The sequence below is a fragment of the Rana temporaria genome, chromosome 13, assembly GCF_905171775.1.
Source record: "Rana temporaria chromosome 13, aRanTem1.1, whole genome shotgun sequence".
Taxonomy (NCBI): Eukaryota; Metazoa; Chordata; class Amphibia; order Anura; family Ranidae; genus Rana; species Rana temporaria.
Genome location: NC_053501.1, coordinates 74240032 through 74257765, shown reverse-complemented (window position 1 = coordinate 74257765; position 17734 = coordinate 74240032). Strand labels below are relative to the sequence as shown.

Genomic DNA, 17734 nt, shown 5'->3' with positions numbered 1-17734 from the left:
TCTGTAAAAATGTGATGTTGTGTCCTTGCGAACCAGACTTGATCTCATCTTATTCCAACAATGAATGCAAACCGATTGTTTTACCCGAAAGCTTGGCAATTTAGCGTCCACAGTGGTGAAACAATCTTTCCTAAATTAAAAGGCATGCATTCTGTTTTAGCGTTAACATTCTGCTGTTTTAAAAAAAAATTACACTTTAGCGTAGACAATTTAAAATATTGAACCTTTTGGGCATTTTCTACAGTATTGCCTTTTCCGTCCTATGTGTCTCAGAAAAAAATAAAAAACACAGATGTGAGCGAACCCTTAGTAAATTTAATGCCTTGTATATGGAAATCAGGACACCAAAATCTATTTGTAATATAGCACTGCCACCTAGTGAATATTTAGTGTAGTGCTTTTATAAAGCTTAGCATTTATAGCAGCAAGACATATTAGCATGCAACCAGTGGCGTTGCTAGGGGGGTGCGGGGTGTGCGGGCCGCACCGGGTGACACCCACTAGAGGGGTGACACCATCCCGATTTAAAAAAAAAAAAGCTGACATGACCAGAGGTGCAGGTGGCTGTGTAATGTAAAAGGGGTGCAGTGATGCAGGGTGTTGTGTAATGTAAAAGGGTCCAGAGGTGCAGGGGGGCTATGAGATGTAAAGGGGGCCAGTGATGCAGGGTGCTGTGTAATGTAAAGGGGTCCAGTGATGCAGGGTGCTGTGTAATGTAAAGGGGTCCAGAGGTGTAGGGTGTTGTGTAATGTAAAGGGGTGCAGAGGGCTGTGTAGTGTAAAAGGGTCCAGAGGTGCAGGGGGCTATGTGATGTAAAGGGGTGCAGAGGTGCAGGCGGCTGTGTAATGTAAAAGGGGTGCAGTGATGCAGGGTGCTGTGTAATGTAAAATGGTCCAGAGGTGCAGGGTGCTGTGTAATGTAAAGGGGTGCAGAGGGCTGTGTAGTGTAAAAGGGTCCAGAGGTGCAGGGGGCTATGTGATGTAAAGGGGTGCAGAGGTGCAGGCGGCTGTGTAATGTAAAGGGGTCCAGTGGTGCAGGGGGCTGTGTAATGTAAAAGGGTCCAGAGGTGAAGGGGGCTGTGAGATGTAAAGGGGTCCAGTGATACAGGGTGCTGTGTAATTTTAAAGGGGTCCAGTGATGCAGGGTACTGTGTAATTTTAAAGGGATCCAGTGATGCAGGGGGCTGTGTAATGTAAAGGGGTCCAGTGATGCAGGGGGCTGTGTAATGTAAAGGGGTCCAGTGATGCAGGGGGCTGTGTAATGTAAAGGGGTGCGGTGATGCAGGGGGCTGTGTAATGTAAAGGGGTGCAGTGATGCAGGGGGCTGTGTAATGTAAAGGGGTCCAGTGATGCAGGGGGCTGTGTAATGTAAAGGGGTCCAGTGATGCAGGGGGCTGTGTAATGTAAAAGGGGTGCAGTGATGCAGGGTGTTGTGTAATGTAAAAGGGTCCAGAGGTGCAGGGGGCTATGAGATGTAAAGGGGGCCAGTGATGCAGGGTGCTGTGTAATGTAAAGGGGTCCAGTGATGCAGGGTGCTGTGTAATGTAAAGGGGTCCAGAGGTGCAGGGTGCTGTGTAATGTAAAGGGGTGCAGAGGGCTGTGTAGTGTAAAAGGGTCCAGAGGTGCAGGGGGCTATGTGATGTAAAGGGGTGCAGAGGTGCAGGCGGCTGTGTAATGTAAAAGGGGTGCAGTGATGCAGGGTGCTGTGTAATGTAAAATGGTCCAGAGGTGCAGGGTGCTGTGTAATGTAAAGGGGTGCAGAGGGCTGTGTAGTGTAAAAGGGTCCAGAGGTGCAGGGGGCTATGTGATGTAAAGGGGTGCAGAGGTGCAGGCGGCTGTGTAATGTAAAGGGGTCCAGTGGTGCAGGGGGCTGTGTAATGTAAAAGGGTCCAGAGGTGAAGGGGGCTGTGAGATGTAAAGGGGTCCAGTGATACAGGGTGCTGTGTAATTTTAAAGGGGTCCAGTGATGCAGGGTACTGTGTAATTTTAATGGGATCCAGTGATGCAGGGGGCTGTGTAATGTAAAGGGGTCCAGTGATGCAGGGGGCTGTGTAATGTAAAGGGGTCCAGTGATGCAGGGGGCTGTGTAATGTAAAGGGGTGCGGTGATGCAGGGGGCTGTGTAATGTAAAGGGGTGCAGTGATGCAGGGGGCTGTGTAATGTAAAGGGGTCCAGTGATGCAGGGGGCTGTGTAATGTAAAGGGGTCCAGTGATGCAGGGGGCTGTGTAATGTAAAAGGGGTGCAGTGATGCAGGGTGTTGTGTAATGTAAAAGGGTCCAGAAGTGCAGGGGGCTATGAGATGTAAAGGGGGCCAGTGATGCAGGGTGCTGTGTAATGTAAAGGGGTCCAGTGATGCAGGGTGCTGTGTAATGTAAAGGGGTCCAGAGGTGCAGGGTGCTGTGTAATGTAAAGGGGTGCAGAGGGCTGTGTAGTGTAAAAGGGTCCAGAGGTGCAGGGGGCTATGTGATGTAAAGGGGTGCAGAGGTGCAGGCGGCTGTGTAATGTAAAAGGGGTGCAGTGATGCAGGGTGCTGTGTAATGTAAAATGGTCCAGAGGTGCAGGGTGCTGTGTAATGTAAAGGGGTGCAGAGGGCTGTGTAGTGTAAAAGGGTCCAGAGGTGCAGGGGGCTATGTGATGTAAAGGGGTGCAGAGGTGCAGGCGGCTGTGTAATGTAAAGGGGTCCAGTGGTGCAGGGGGCTGTGTAATGTAAAAGGGTCCAGAGGTGAAGGGGGCTGTGAGATGTAAAGGGGTCCAGTGATACAGGGTGCTGTGTAATTTTAAAGGGGTCCAGTGATGCAGGGTACTGTGTAATTTTAAAGGGATCCAGTGATGCAGGGGCTGTGTAATGTAAAGGGGTCCAGTGATGCAGGGGGCTGTGTAATGTAAAGGGGTCCAGTGATGCAGGGGGCTGTGTAATGTAAAGGGGTGCGGTGATGCAGGGGGCTGTGTAATGTAAAGGGGTGCAGTGATGCAGGGGGCTGTGTAATGTAAAGGGGTCCAGTGATGCAGGGGGCTGTGTAATGTAAAGGGGTCCAGTGATGCAGGGGGCTGTGTAATGTAAAGGGGTGCAGGGTACTGTGCAATGTAAAGGGGTCCAGAGGTGCAGTTGTGGAGAGGGGTACACAGTAGTAACAAAAAGATATTGAAGGATGCAGAGGTATGCAGGGGGCACAGTGGGGTGTTTTTACATTTTAACGTGTGGGGGGGGGGGGGCCAGATATTGGATCCGCCCCGGGTGCCAAATGCTCTAGGTACGCCCCTGCATGCAACATTATAATTTGATAAAATGCATTGCTTCAACTACCTTTTTTAGAAATGCAATATGGGATGGATCCGTCCATCAGATCAGGTGCAGGCGCCACCATTGTAACTAAGGGAAACTGGCAATGAATGGCCCCGTCGTCTTCTGGGACAAACACAGGTCCCAGAAGGCAGCGGGGGGGGGCAGAGCCATAAGAGGAAATGACATACATCGCCGCGGCGAGGCTGGGACGAAAGTTCACGTTTCCTTACTAGGGTAAGGAGAAAAAAAATGGTATATTCAAAAATGAGGGGTAGAGGGATGATCTTTCGTTTAAGACCAAGTACTAAAGTTGGGAGGAGCTCCGCTTTAAACAGGCAAGTGAACTAAGCGTTTAGGTTTTGGAGTCTGGCTAGGAAAAGACAGTAAAGCCCTGTATACACGATCGGATATCTGATGGATTTTTTCGTCGGATATCCGATGAAGCTGACTTTCATCAATCTTGCCTACACACCATCGGTCAAAAATCCGACTGTGTCAAACGCGGTGACGTAAAACACTACGACAGGCTGAGAAAAATTAAGTTCAATGCTTCCGAGCATGCGTCGACTTGATTCTGAGCATACGTGGATTTTTGACCGATGGAGTTCAACACAGACGATCGTTTTTTTATCCATAGGAAAACTTTAAAACATGTTATATTTTTTTTCACTGATGGAAAACAAACCGATGGGGCCCACACACGATCGGTTTGTCCGATGAAAACGATCCATCGGTCCATTTTCATCAGACAAACCGATCGTGTGTACAGGGCTTAACAGTTTTTCTGGCCAACAGTCCACACCAGGTTATTTCAAAGCTGTTGGTGATCACATGATTAGAAACCATGCTGATTTGTTACGGGTCATTAGCTCAAACCAGGATTTGTGAGTTATAGTAAAGTTTCAAAGTAGGAGTGTGCTCCTAATTCTACAACTGAAGGAAGATTAAAAGTATGACTGAAGGCAAACCTTTTTGTTTTTGGATTGGATAGAGTGGAGAAGGTCTAGAACATCCCTCAGGTCTGTATTGCTATCTGTGCTCCCATTGGGGAGATTCACCCTCTCTATTTGTACTGTTTACCATTAGCACCAAATGTGAAAGTGAAAGAAAATCCCACGTTTTGGGTAGTAAGCACAGTAATAAAAGGGGAAATCTTCCAGTAGGGGCATTCGTTCTGGAGATCCCGAAAGAAAACTAGGGATTGAAGAGATTTCCTCTTACTTCTTGTTTTGGCTATGGAACAGGACGTATCCCAAATATCCCAAATGTGATAAAGATAGCAAACAATAATCTGACAAGGGTGCAACTCTATCCAAAATGAAAAAAAGGCTTTAATGGCTAAGCTCTTGTTCTATACCAGGCTTATATAGAAAAAAAATGACACAAAAGTCATATAAGGGGTATAACCCCTTAAAAGAGTATTGAAACCATGTAACAAACACCCCTGGAAGTTGAGTTTTGGAATGCATGGCCGTTCTTAGTTGGTGGAGCGATTTGTCTGAGTAATTCCAATAACAAACAGGACTCATCAATGCCAACTAGTTGCACAAACCCCTTCATGAATATTAAAAAAATATAAAATGGAGTTGGGACTTTGTATGAGGCACGTGGCTTAGACCGCCACGGGCCTCCATCCCTGCAAGGGTTAAAAAATGGAAGATTGGGACTTTAAATGAGATGCGATTATAGCAATATGCGATTAAGTATAAATATGGAAAATAAAAAATTGTTTCCATAATGACCAGGCTCAAAAATACCAGCCCAAGAAGCACTAAACCAAATTAATCTGTCTAATTAATATCATGTGGTTCAGGCTCAACTGATGGCCTATAAAAAGATGTCTCAGTACCAAGGTGTCACAGAAGAAACATCTCATGATGGGTAAAAGCATAGGGCTCTCTCAAGACCTTTGCAACCATATTGTTGTAAAACATACTGTCGGCATTAGTTACAGAAGGATGTCTAAACTACTGAATGTTCCAGTGAGCACCAGAAGTGGAAAGAACATCAATTCATTATAAACGGGTCAAGACCAGCTGCTCCTCGCAAGATTTCTGACAGAGGAGTGAAAAGAATTATCAGAAGAGTCCAAGAGCCAAGAAAAACTTGTGGAGAGCTGAAGAAAGACCTGGAAATAGCATGTACAATTGTTTAAAAGAAAACAATAAGTAATGCACTCAAACGCCACAAGCCTGTAAAATATAGTCTGGTCAGATGAGACCAAAACTGAACTCTTTGGATGCCACAATACACACCATGTTTGAAGGTTAAATGGCACTGCACATTACCCCAAAAACACCCCCCATACCAACAGTGGAGTTTGGAGGTGGGAACATCATGGTGCAAGTGGAGCTGTTTTTTTTTTAGCATACAGTACTGGCAAGCTTCATGTCATTGATGGAAGGATGAATGGATGAAAAATTGTACCAAGACATTCTTGCTAAAAATCTGCTGCCATCTAACAGAATGATGAAGATGAAACGAGGGTGGATATTTCAGCCGAAACACAAAGCCAAGGAAACTCTCAATTGGTTTCAAGGAAAGAAAATAAAGCTGCTAGAATGGCCCAGCCAATCACCTGACTGGAATCCAATAAAAAAAAAATCAATAGAAAGCACTAAAGATCAGAGTTCATAGAAGAGACCCACAGAACCTTCAAGATTTGAAGACTCCGTCCAAAGAATGGGCCAAAATCACACCTGAGCAATGCATGCAACTAGTTTTTCCATACAGAAGGCGTCTTGACGCTGTCATTACCAACAAAGGATGTTGTACCAAACATTAACCACTTCCACCCCAAGGACGTCATATGACGTCCTGGACTTTCAGTGGGGATATCTAAAAGATGTCTGCAGCTACAGGCATCATTCAGATATCCATCTCTTCAGCCGGCGATTTTGTGCACCATAAGAATGATCATAGCGGCAGTTCCACCGCTTGATCGTTCTTATATGCGACGGGAGGGGACGTCCCCCCTCCCTCCACCATCCGGTGCTACTCCGGGCTCTCCCGTGCCATCGGAGACCCGGAGAAACTATCTGCCAGCGCCGGATGAGAGGCATAGAGATGACTGGTGACCAGATGGTCACCAGTCATCTCTGATCGTCGGCGGCTCAGGCGCGATGTTATGACGTCACGCCCCCGTAACGGAATGTAAACAAAGCCGCAATCGCGGCTGAAAGCATGAGATCCGTGATTTTTTTTGTTCATGGTCTCATGCTTTCCAGCCTGGAGGAGAGATGTGGGGTCTTATTGACCCTGCATCTCTCCATAAAGAGTACCTGTCACACACCATTCCTATTACAAGGGATGTTTACATTCCTTGTAATAGGAATAAAAGCGATAAAAAAAAAAGAAATATGTAAAAAAAAAAGTGTAAAAATAAAATAAATTATGTAAAAATATATATATATATATATATATATATATATATATATATATATATATATATATATATATATTTTTTTTAAACGCCCCTATCCCCAGTAACTCGCGCTCAGAAGCGAATACACACGCAAGTCCCGCCCACATATGTAAACGGCATTCAAACCACACATGTGTAGACCTCCTCTGTAACTCTAAATAAAGCAATGCCTATGGAGATTTTTAAGTACTGAAGTTTGGCGCCATTCCATGAGTGTTCGCAATTTTAAAGCGTGCCATGTTAGGTATCTATTTACTCAGCATAACTTCATCTTTCACATTATACAACAAAATTGGGCTAACTTTACTGTTTTGTTATCTTTTAATTCATGAAACCGTTTTTTTCCCCCAAAAAAGGCGATTTGAAAAATGATTGCGCAAATATCGTGAGAGATAAAAAGTTGCAATTACCGCCATTTTATTCCCTAGTGTGTCTGTTAAAAAAACATATATAGTGTTTGGGGGTTCTGAGTAATTTTCTAGCAAAAAAATGATGATTTTTGCATGTAGGAGAGGAGTGCCAAAATAGGCCCGGTATGGAAGTGGTTAAATACATTGAAGTTAGTGGGCCAGATTCACCAAAGAGATACGACGGCGTATCTCTGTTTCTATCTATGCGACTGATTCATAGAATAAGTTACGCATAGATATCCATAAGATCCGACAGGTGTAATTGTTTTACACTGTCGGATCTTAGGATGCAGTACCGCGGCCGCCGCTGGGGGGAGTTCGCGTCGTAAACCAGCGTCGGGTATGCAAATTAGGAGTTACGGCGATTCACGACGGATTTTCGCGTTCGCTACGTCGCCGCTAGTCTAGTTTCCCGTCGCAAAGTTAGTCGTCGTTTTAGGTGCCCTAACTTTAGTCAGCAAACGTATTGCTGTCTAAAGTATGGCCGTCGTTCCCGCGTCGAAATTTAAAAAATAACGTCGTTTGCGTAAGCCAACCGGGAATACGGAATTACACTACGCTCGTCGCTGTTCGGAAAAATTACGTCACGGCACGCAAAGCACGGCGGGAGTTAAGAAACGGAGCATGCGCAGTAGGTCCGGCGCGGGAGCGCGCCTAATTTAAATGGCACATGCCCATTTAAATTGGCCTGCCTTGCGCCGGCGTAGTTTTCATCGCAAGTGCTTGGTGAATCAGGCACTTGCGATGAAAAATTGCGGCGGTGTAACGTATCTACGATACTTTACGCCGCCGCTGCCCTACGTGAATCTGGCCCAGTGTGTGCAATACTATTTCCCTGTGTTATTCCATTTTTTTTTTTTACACAGAACTTAATTTCTGAACTTATTTGTTTTGGTTGCTTTGTATGTATGCATTGCATTGATTGTTACTGACATGTGGTGAACAGCTCACATCAATAGCACCTATAGAAATATATTTACATAAAAAAATGGTGATGAGTTCAATACTTATTTTACCCTATGTATCTATCTACACACACACACACACACACACACACACACCCCAAATTCCATGTTGTTCTCCATTAATTTGATATATCTTCAGGTCCACTGTATATGTCATATGGAAACAAATCTATACAAAGTTCAAAAGGAAAACTTTTGTTAACAACTCATTACATCTTCCAATCACTAGTGTCATTCACTAAACATACCTCAGCCATTGTGTTTTGAATAGGAGTGCCAGTTAGAAGAAGCCTATTGCGGCACTGAAACTGTAGCAGAATCTTCCACCGAACACTAAATAAAAAGAAAACAAAATGTTAGCAAAATCATTTAGATTTCAGTTCAATAAAAAAGTTGGAAAGAGAAAACTGTACGTTGAATGGAGGATGTGAAGTTCGTAAAGTATAAGTACTGAAATCACTGTGCATTTACCTGGGTGAAGTACCAATTATGCTAATTAAATATTTTAACAGAACATCCATCACCTAGAGCAGGGATCTTCAAACTACGGCCCTCCAGCTGTTGCGGAACTACACATCCCATGAGGCATTGCAAGACTCTGACATTCACAGACATGACTAGGCATGATGGGAATTGTAGTTCCTGAACAACTGGAGGGCCATAGTTTGAGGACCCATGATCTAGAGCAGTGTTTCTCAACTCCAGTCCTCAGGGCGCACCAACATGTCATGTTTTCAGGATTTCCCTCAGATGAAACGGCTGTGGTAATTACTAAGGCAGTGAAACTGATTAAATCACTTGTGCAAAATAATGGGAAGCCTGAAAACATGACCTGTTGGGGTGCCTTGAGGACTGGAGTTGAGAAACACTGATCTAGAGACACTAGCAAGAGTCTGGCTGGTAGTCGGGGGATATATTGGGAATGTCCTTACAGCTTTCATTGTCACAATCAAAACAGACCATGCTAAAACAAGTGAAGGACGCAGTATAAAGCCCATGGTCTATATATAACCCACTCTAAAATCTTTGCCCTATCAAACTTTGCATTAAATAGACACAAAAATAAAAAATGCATACAGTAACAAATAAAAAAGACACATGGATGCATATGTTTAATAAGGCCCTTACACAAGAACTATTATTGGGCAGAACATGTGCAAGATATTCTGTACACAATACTAAATAGGAAAATAAAAGGGGTTCATAATCTCGCCATAAGCTAGCAGTTGGGTTCTAACTCATCTTGCTACATCTCTCAACAGCCCCTATATTATGCATTAGGAAGCGTGAGTGAGTAACTTGTATAGCGCTACAGATGCAAACTAAATCGCCTCAAGGCGCTTTTTCCATTCAGTGTCATCCTGACACCTTCAGAGGAGGTGGGTCTTACGTTTTTTCCTGAATGCCCGGTGGTTTTCTTCCATGCCGATGTTTGTGGGTAGAGCGTTCTATAGCCGTGGTCCTTGGACTGCAAATCTTCGCTCTCCCTTCAATTTGTAGCGGGACTTGGGGATGTGGAAGAGGTTTTGGTTAGTTGATCGGAGAATGCGATTGGGTGAGTAGTGTTTTATTTTCTCGCATAAATATTGAGGAGCGTTTCCTGGATGAGGCAGAGGGTCTTGAAAGTGACCCGATCCTTTACGGTTAGCCAATGAAGGGTCCTCAGGGATGGGGCGATGGATTCATACGTTTTTTTCCCTGTTACCAGTCTGGCTGCCGTGTTCTGGACGACTTGCAGGCGCAAAATCTGGTATTTAGTTAGTGCTATGTAGAGGGAGTTTGTGTAGTCCAGTCGGGAATTGATGATTGTTCCAACTACTGCTATCTCCTCTTCTGGGATGAAGGGGATGAGTCTACGCATCAGGCAGAGAAGGTGGTGAGATCCGCTGACTACTGATCCTATTTGTGCATCCATCGACATCTCAGAGTCAAAGATGACTCAGAGACTTTTGACTTTGGTGCTTGGGGTGATGGTCTTCGCTTTAACCAAGTAGATTCACAGCCATTTGACTTTTCAGTAACCATTTATGCCCACTCGAATTCCTGTGTTGAGACAGCTATATTCTGCGCAGGCCTACTCAGCAGCTGGCTATCTTTAGATACTGGCAAATCAAATCTAGTTAGTATCTCTAATGCTGGACAGAAAATAATGGTAACTTGCTGAAACATTACCTAGAACTGCTCTTCAGCGCCTGGGCCTCGTCTAGCACCATATATTGCCATTTTACCCTCTGGAAGTATTTCACATCCTGTACAACCAGCTGGTAGCTGGTGATCACCACATGGAAAGGGGCTTCTTGTGTGTACAATGTTTTCTGTTAGGTCAAAAGAAGAGGGAATAATGGTGAATAAAACATTTTAGAAAAAAGCTTGTAATTGTGCTTTGATAAATGATAACAAACAAGACAACACTGATACAAGATTCTTTCTGTGTCCCTGAGAAAAATGTAAATGACTGTTCAAGATATGGTTTTCCTAAAAGAGCAAAATACATACAGTTAAAATACATAGACAGCAATGGATTTATTTGTTAAGGAATTTCGAATTTTGTGTGGCTAGTTTTGTAATAGGGAAAACTCAGGCCAGACAGCACAACTACCGTATATACCCGAGTATAAGCCGAGGACCTAATTTTACCACAAGAAAAAAAAATGGGAAAACTTATTGACTCAAGCTTAAGCCTAGGGTGAGAATGCAGCAGCCACTGTAAGTGGAAAAGAGGGTCAACAATGCCCATTTGCACGCCTCACTGTGCCAATTGCAGTCTCACTGTGCCCATTGCAGTCTCACTGTGCCATACCTCACTGTGCCCATTGCAGTCTCACTGTGCCATACCTCACTGTGCCCATTGCAGTCTCACTGTGCCAGAGTACCTGAATTCTTGACAGGCGTCCATTTTTTTAAAAGTCGTGGCTTCCTCCTGGCGTTCCATCATAGGCATTTGACACTGTGTTCCGCCTATCACGGAGGTCCTCTCTTCCTCTGTTTCCCAGCAGACACTGTGTTCAGTGTTCCGCCAATCAGAGACATTCTTTCATCCTCGGACAATAGGACGCCCGTGATTGGCGGAACACTGAACACAGTGTCTGCTGAGAAACTGTCCGAGGATGAGAGGACCTCAGTGATAGGCGGAACACAGTGTCAAATGCCTATCACAGAATGGAATGCCAGGAGGAAGCCGCGACTTTAAAAAAAAAATGGACGCCTGTCAACAATTCAGGTACACTGACTCGAGTATAAGCCAAGGGGGGTATTTTCAGCCCTAAAAAAGAGCTGAAAGACTCGGCTTATATTCGAGTATATACGGTATGTATTCAAGAAAACACTCCAATCTTTTGATCAGTCAATAATGGAGCAGCAGCACAATGACAAGGTACACCCCTTCTCTCTCCTTCTGTCAGCACATGTGCACTACTGCGCCAACCTGGTTGGCACCCAATGCTGGCTCTCATACTTTCAGTCTAAATGCTGCTGTACAAAGAATTACAGGTTGTTGATATCAAGGTAAATTCAATTACCTCGCTCTAGCCAAAAGTCAGGAACGGGGGATGGGATAACTTATGACAACAATAGATGTGTAACATCATGGCTAAGGATGAGCTCTGGCATGTTCGCACAGTCCACATGCAGAGCCCGCCAGGAAGTCTGCACCGCGCTGCGTTAATCGCAGGGAGACATTGTCCCAATGCTCGGCTGCAGAGATCGGGAAATGTCTCCCTGCCTGTGATTAGCGCAGCGCGGTGCAGACTTCCTGGCGGGCTCTGCATGTGGACTGTGCGAACACGCTGGAGCTCATCCCTAATCATGGTGCAGGCTCAAATGTTGTAGAACAGTACTTCTAGCCAGAGCATTTAAAAGCAAATAACACCAGCTGTTCACATTTCATTACTGAATACTGTGTTTTGGCTGAAGGGTTCTTGGGTAAATTTTAGTACTCAAGCAATGTGTGGAATACCCTATCAAGCATTTTACCAACAAAACAATGTTGGATTCTAGTAAAATTATTACATTACAAATGCTCATCTTGAAATGGAGCACATACAATTTTTTTCTATCATTCATGAACCACTTCAGATCCGGAAGGTTTTACCTCCTTGATCACATCATCCAGGATGTAAATTTGATATAGGCAGACACGCTTGAAATTCAACCCGTGTGGAAACAGTGATTCCCTCTATGTATACAGTGAAGAAATATGTGTAGCTATGACGTGACAGAAAGTGTTTTAATGTGCGGTTTTACCTTTGGAAAGTTAAGGGGAAAAAAAATGAAAAAAAAAAAAAGGATCTAATGCTGCAACATATTTTTGATTTGGGCTCAGATATAATTAAGTCTTCATGCACATTGGCATATGAATTTATATTCTGAAAATGCTGGATTTTTTCTGTCAGAACTTGGCAGAAAAAAATAAATAAAAAAAACCTCTAATGTCACACGCACGTATGGTGTTGAGTGTACTTGTAATACTGACTAGAATATTAATTTAGTCTGGCTATTGGAATACACAAGTAAATTATGCTCATAAGCTTCTCCCTCTCTTGGTGCATACTTATTTTATGCCTATAAACGCTGCTCTGAAAATACGGTATTAAATGTCTGATGACCACATAGGCTTACATAGACCTGCATTTAATGCCAAAAAATTTATTAATAAATATGTTTTTTATGTCCGTTTGCATAAGAACTTTTGCATAATGACTATCGTATTTTACCAGTCATTTTGAACAACGACCATAAAGTAAATTCTAACAATTGATTAGTACAGGCAAATAAAATCACACAAATATGTTTTATTGATTCTGACCTGGCCCCAAAACTTCCTGATGACTTTTCTTTCATGAGGGTTGCCCCAGTATGGCAGCACCTAAAATGAAACACAACATTACAAAAAACTAAATATAGTAGTATATAAATATTTTTATTAATACTTTATTTTTATCTTTTCAATCAGGTAAATATAAAACATTTCATATTTACCACATGCTGCCTGCAGGTGGCAAGTTCAAAGCTGGATTGCCAGCTTTTGAGAAGCTCTTTCTACTGTTGTTATATAAAGCAGACTTGAATAGCAGTAGAAATTAGATTGCACTAATTGATGAATGAAAAAGGACAAGGGACCATGCTGGGCTTTGATATTAGAAAGCGAAGAATGCTTTGCATTCTGAGAATCATGAAAAAATGTTTATTGGTAAACTAAAGATTTTATGTAATAATTTTAAGGATGTTAAAAAATGTCAGTTTGCAAATTATGCAAACTTAAAAATACAGGAAAAAATATATACAATCGGGTCTTGAATAAATATATATATTTGTTATTACTATTACAGTCACTAAACAAAAATTTGAAAGTACAACATAAAAAAACAAAAAAAACAAAGCAAACTTGCTTACTGCCTTTAACCTATAGGTAGCGTAAATATCTCTTAAGCATGCACCATTTAGGAGATATTTACATTACATGCAGCCAGTGATATCACTGGTGCATGCGCTCTGAAGGATGGCCACCTGTGCCATTCCTTCAGAGTCCTGTGCCGTGAACAGTGGCTCCCATGCGAATGCATGAAAGTGCCAGCCGGAGCCTGTGAACCCGGAAGCAAGACGGGTCAAGATGGAAGCAGCGCTGACATTGCAGCGCTGGAACAGCTTTGTTTTAAGGCAAGTTTCACATAATGTGCTAGTATGCGATGCATACTAGCACATTGTGACTTTATCTTGCAGGGGGGGAGACGTCCAGCAGTATACAACCGCTTTAACAACAATAATGCATATAAAATCCAGTGCATTGATTTTTTTATCTTTCAAATGTTTAATTAGCATGATTACATGGATAAATACATGTTTGCCCTCCCCTTACCTTGAACCTGGGCACAAATCTTGAAAATTCCTGATGCCAGTTGTTTAGGGTGGAGGCAGGTGAAATAATTAAAAAAGGGCCCCAGATATTCTCTCTCTGTATAAAGAAACACAAATTAAGATTGTTCTTTATTTCAAATAAATAACCTTGAGCTCACAAAGAAAGTAACTGACATCAAAACTATCACATTCACCTGTGTGACAGGTACCTGACTTTACTATTCCACATAGCTGAAGGACACACTGACATGTGAACATTTACTTACTGTACCCCATCACCGTGTGGTGCCTGAAAGTACAAATGCATGTCTTTAAATTGATCCCTATGTTCTTGGGCATCCCCTGGAACACTGGGCCAAGAAAGTACACTAGGAATTGCCTTTTCTCCAACTTAAAATGAAGCTCATCCCATCATTTAACTTCCAATTGACAAAGCCTCGATGGGCAATAGATGATCTGGTATTTAAAAGTTGAATGACAGGGATCAGGGCTTTTCTAAAAAAAAAAAAAAAGCTTGGCTCTGTCTGGTTTTCAGTCATGAACTCTGAAAGCATGTCTTAAAAAAGGAAAAGTGGCCGAATTCCTCATATGCATATGTGTTTGCATAAGAAAGCACCGAAGCCAATGCGTCAACATCCACAGTACTAACATTCGTAAAGCTTAACCCCATTATAGGTAAAAAAAAAAAATGCCCAGAGGACCTTATGCCCAAATCTGGAATTTGATGAGGCCCAAACATCCACCTAGCAAAACATGGGGAATGTGTAAACAGAAGACCAGGTGGCAGCTTTACAAATTTGAGAAAAGAGTTGTCTGATGCCAAACAATCCCAAGATGCATTCACAGATTTAATGGACTTTGTTTTGATAGAGAAGGGTGGAACACAATCCTAAGACCATGGGCTTGAACAATGATCTGTCTAAGTCACCCAGAAGTGGTGAAGCAAGAAGCCTGCCCCCCCCTCTGTATGGACCATCCAGGATGGCTAAGATGGAGTCCAATTGGCTGCAAGTTGGACACAAACAGCACAATTTACATTCAGACAGTGAAGGGAAATATCCCTCTGATGTACTGGGGTCCAACAGAGGCATGGAAGTTCAATATCCTGGTTGAGGTGAAAGGTGCTAGGAAGAGGCAACATTTGTTCTCCATGGTCCCACTGTATGTAGGAACATAGCTACCCTATCTCACTTGCTCCCAAGATGAACTAGGAACTATTGACTATAGGATGTGTAGTGTGCATAGAGCAGTGCACATCACAGCAACTAGTGTGCAAACAGAAGTGAGAGGAAAAACATAGTAAGGATGGAGTCTGGGTGATATAAATGTGCACCCGTAAACCAGAAAGCGGTCAGAGGTGACATGTAAGTTATCCGCTACAGATGACACACTGCGGACTATATACAGCAGACATCACCAAATGGCAGACCGCTGTCCAGATCCGGACCAAGTCACTGTCCCATCGAGACCGCTGCAGTTCCACCATTTAGGAGCAGGCTATTCCTCTCAGCCGCCATCACTGCTGATGTCAGAGACAGGACAGCTCTGGATGGAGGGTAGGAACTGCCTAATTAACATTTTAAGTTAAGCAGCAGGTAACTGGTTGCTAGGGCGCAGGGTGATTCAAGCAACCAATTACAAGCTGGTTACCAGGATAAGTTGTGCAGCTCCAACCCTCCATCCAGAACTGTCCGTTTCCTGAAGTCAGCCCTGGACCTGTGGGGGGAAAGCTGGGGGTGATTGAAGAAGGAGGGGGTAATATACATAGGGGGGGTTGCTAAAGACAGAAATGTAAAGGGGGGGTGACATTTTCCCCTTTCTTCTTTGCAAAATAGCTCAAGCTCTGTCAGATTGGATGGAGAAGGTCTGTGAACAGCAATTTTCAAGTCTTGCCACAGATTCTCAATTGGATTTAGGTCTGGACTTTGACTGGGCCATTCTAACACATGTATATGCTTTAATCTAAACCATTCCTCTGGCTGTAGGGTCATTGTCCTGATGGATGGTGAACCTCTGCCCTAGCCTCAGGTCTTTTGCAGACTTTAACAGGTTTTCTTCTAAGATTGGCCTGTTTTTGACACCATTCATCTTCTCATCAACTCTGATCACTTTCCCTGTCCCTGCTGAAGAAAAGCATCCCCACAACATGATGCTGCCACCACCATGTTTCACGGTGGGGAAGGTGTGTTCAGGGTGATGTGCAGTGTTGGTTTTCCGCCACACATAGCATTTTGCTTTTAAACCAAAAAGTTCAATTTTGGTCTCATCTGACCTGATCATCTTCTTCCACTTGTTTGCTGTGTCCCCCACATGGCTTCTCACAAACTGGACTTCTTATGGCTTTCTTTCAACAATGGCTTTCTTCTTGCCACCCTTCCATAAAGGCCAGATTTGTGGAGTGCACCACTAATAGTTGTCCTGTGGGCAAATTCTCCCATCTGAGCTGTGAATCTCTGCAGCTCCTCCAGAGTTCCCATGGGCCTCTTGGCTGCTTCTCTGATTAATGCTCTCCTTGCCCGGCTTGTCAGTTTAGGTGGACGGCCATGTCTTGGTAGGTTTGTAGTTGTGCCATACTCTTTCCATTTTCGGATGATGACAGTGTTCCGTGCGACGTTGCTTTAAACTGTCTGGCGTGTTCAAGATGCTGTTTGTTTACTAAGGTTCTCTAACAAACCTTGGAGGGCTTCACAAAACAGCTGTATTTATACTGAGATTAAATTACATACAGATTGACTCTATTTACTAATCAGGTGACTTCTGAAAGCAATTGGTTCCACTAGATTTTAGTTCAGGGTATCGGAGTAAAGGGGGGCAAATACAAATGCACGCCACACTTTGCAGATATTTATTTGTAAAAAAATGTGAAAACCATTAATCATTTTCCTTTAACTTCACAATTATGTACCACTTTGTGTTGGTCTATCACAAAAAAAAATGAGCCCAACTGCTTCCTTTTGTAAATTATTATTTTTTCTCTTACTAATGGTTCAACAACTGAAACATAATCTTAAAGAAACAAATAGCCTTACCTCGGCAAGGTGAGCCAACAGAGCAATGCTCTGCACAGTTTTTCCCAGGCCCATTTCATCAGCCAAGATTCCATTAATACCCTAAAAGAACAAAAGTGGGTTATGGCATTTAACTACTTGGTTTGTGCTTGTAATGCAACTGATCCAATCATATCTAGAGGCAGTCTGTTAGAGAAAGAATTGTTCAGAGATAGCACATGAAACACATGTCAACATATAATGAAATATTAAGCTGTATCAAAAGTCAAACCTTTTTTTCTTTGGTTTTCTTTCTCCAAAGGAATAGAAATCCTCTCCTAGACAGACAAGTTACTAATCTGGAGAATGCAAAATCTGTTGCAGCTCTGCACAGAAACCAATCAGCTTCCAGTTTTTTTTTTTTTTTTTTTTTTGACGCCTAATTGAACAAGCTGAAAAAAAGAAGCCGATTGGCTTCCATGCACAGCTGCACCAGATTTTGCACTTCCCAGATTTAGTAAATCTCCTCCTGAGAGTCGGTTCACACTGGGGCGAATTGGGATCCGACTTGAGGTCGCCTCAAGTCGTCCCAAGTCGCGCTGTAGAGAAAAACAATGTAAGTGAATGGGAGCGGTGTTAATACACACTACTCAAGTCGCTCCAACTTCAGAAGAGGTTCATGTACTACTTCAATCCGACTTGTAGGCGATTTGTACCCATTGATTTCAATGGAAGTCGCCTCCAAGTCTGATCCAAGTCTGATCACTGTCTTAACTGAAGCGACTTTCCAGGAAGATAACATACATTTCTCA

General features: G+C 43.2%; 1 protein-coding gene across 1 annotated transcript in view; it reads right to left on the bottom strand.

Annotated features, from left to right (window-relative positions):
* The window catches only part of INO80 (INO80 complex ATPase subunit), a 167790-nt gene that overhangs the window by 86224 nt on the left and 63832 nt on the right, over positions 1 to 17734 (bottom strand). The window contains 5 exon segments of the mRNA XM_040332513.1: positions 8331 to 8415; positions 10255 to 10397; positions 12887 to 12946; positions 13937 to 14032; positions 16965 to 17045. Coding sequence (XP_040188447.1) covers positions 8331 to 8415; positions 10255 to 10397; positions 12887 to 12946; positions 13937 to 14032; positions 16965 to 17045 — 465 coding nt within the window.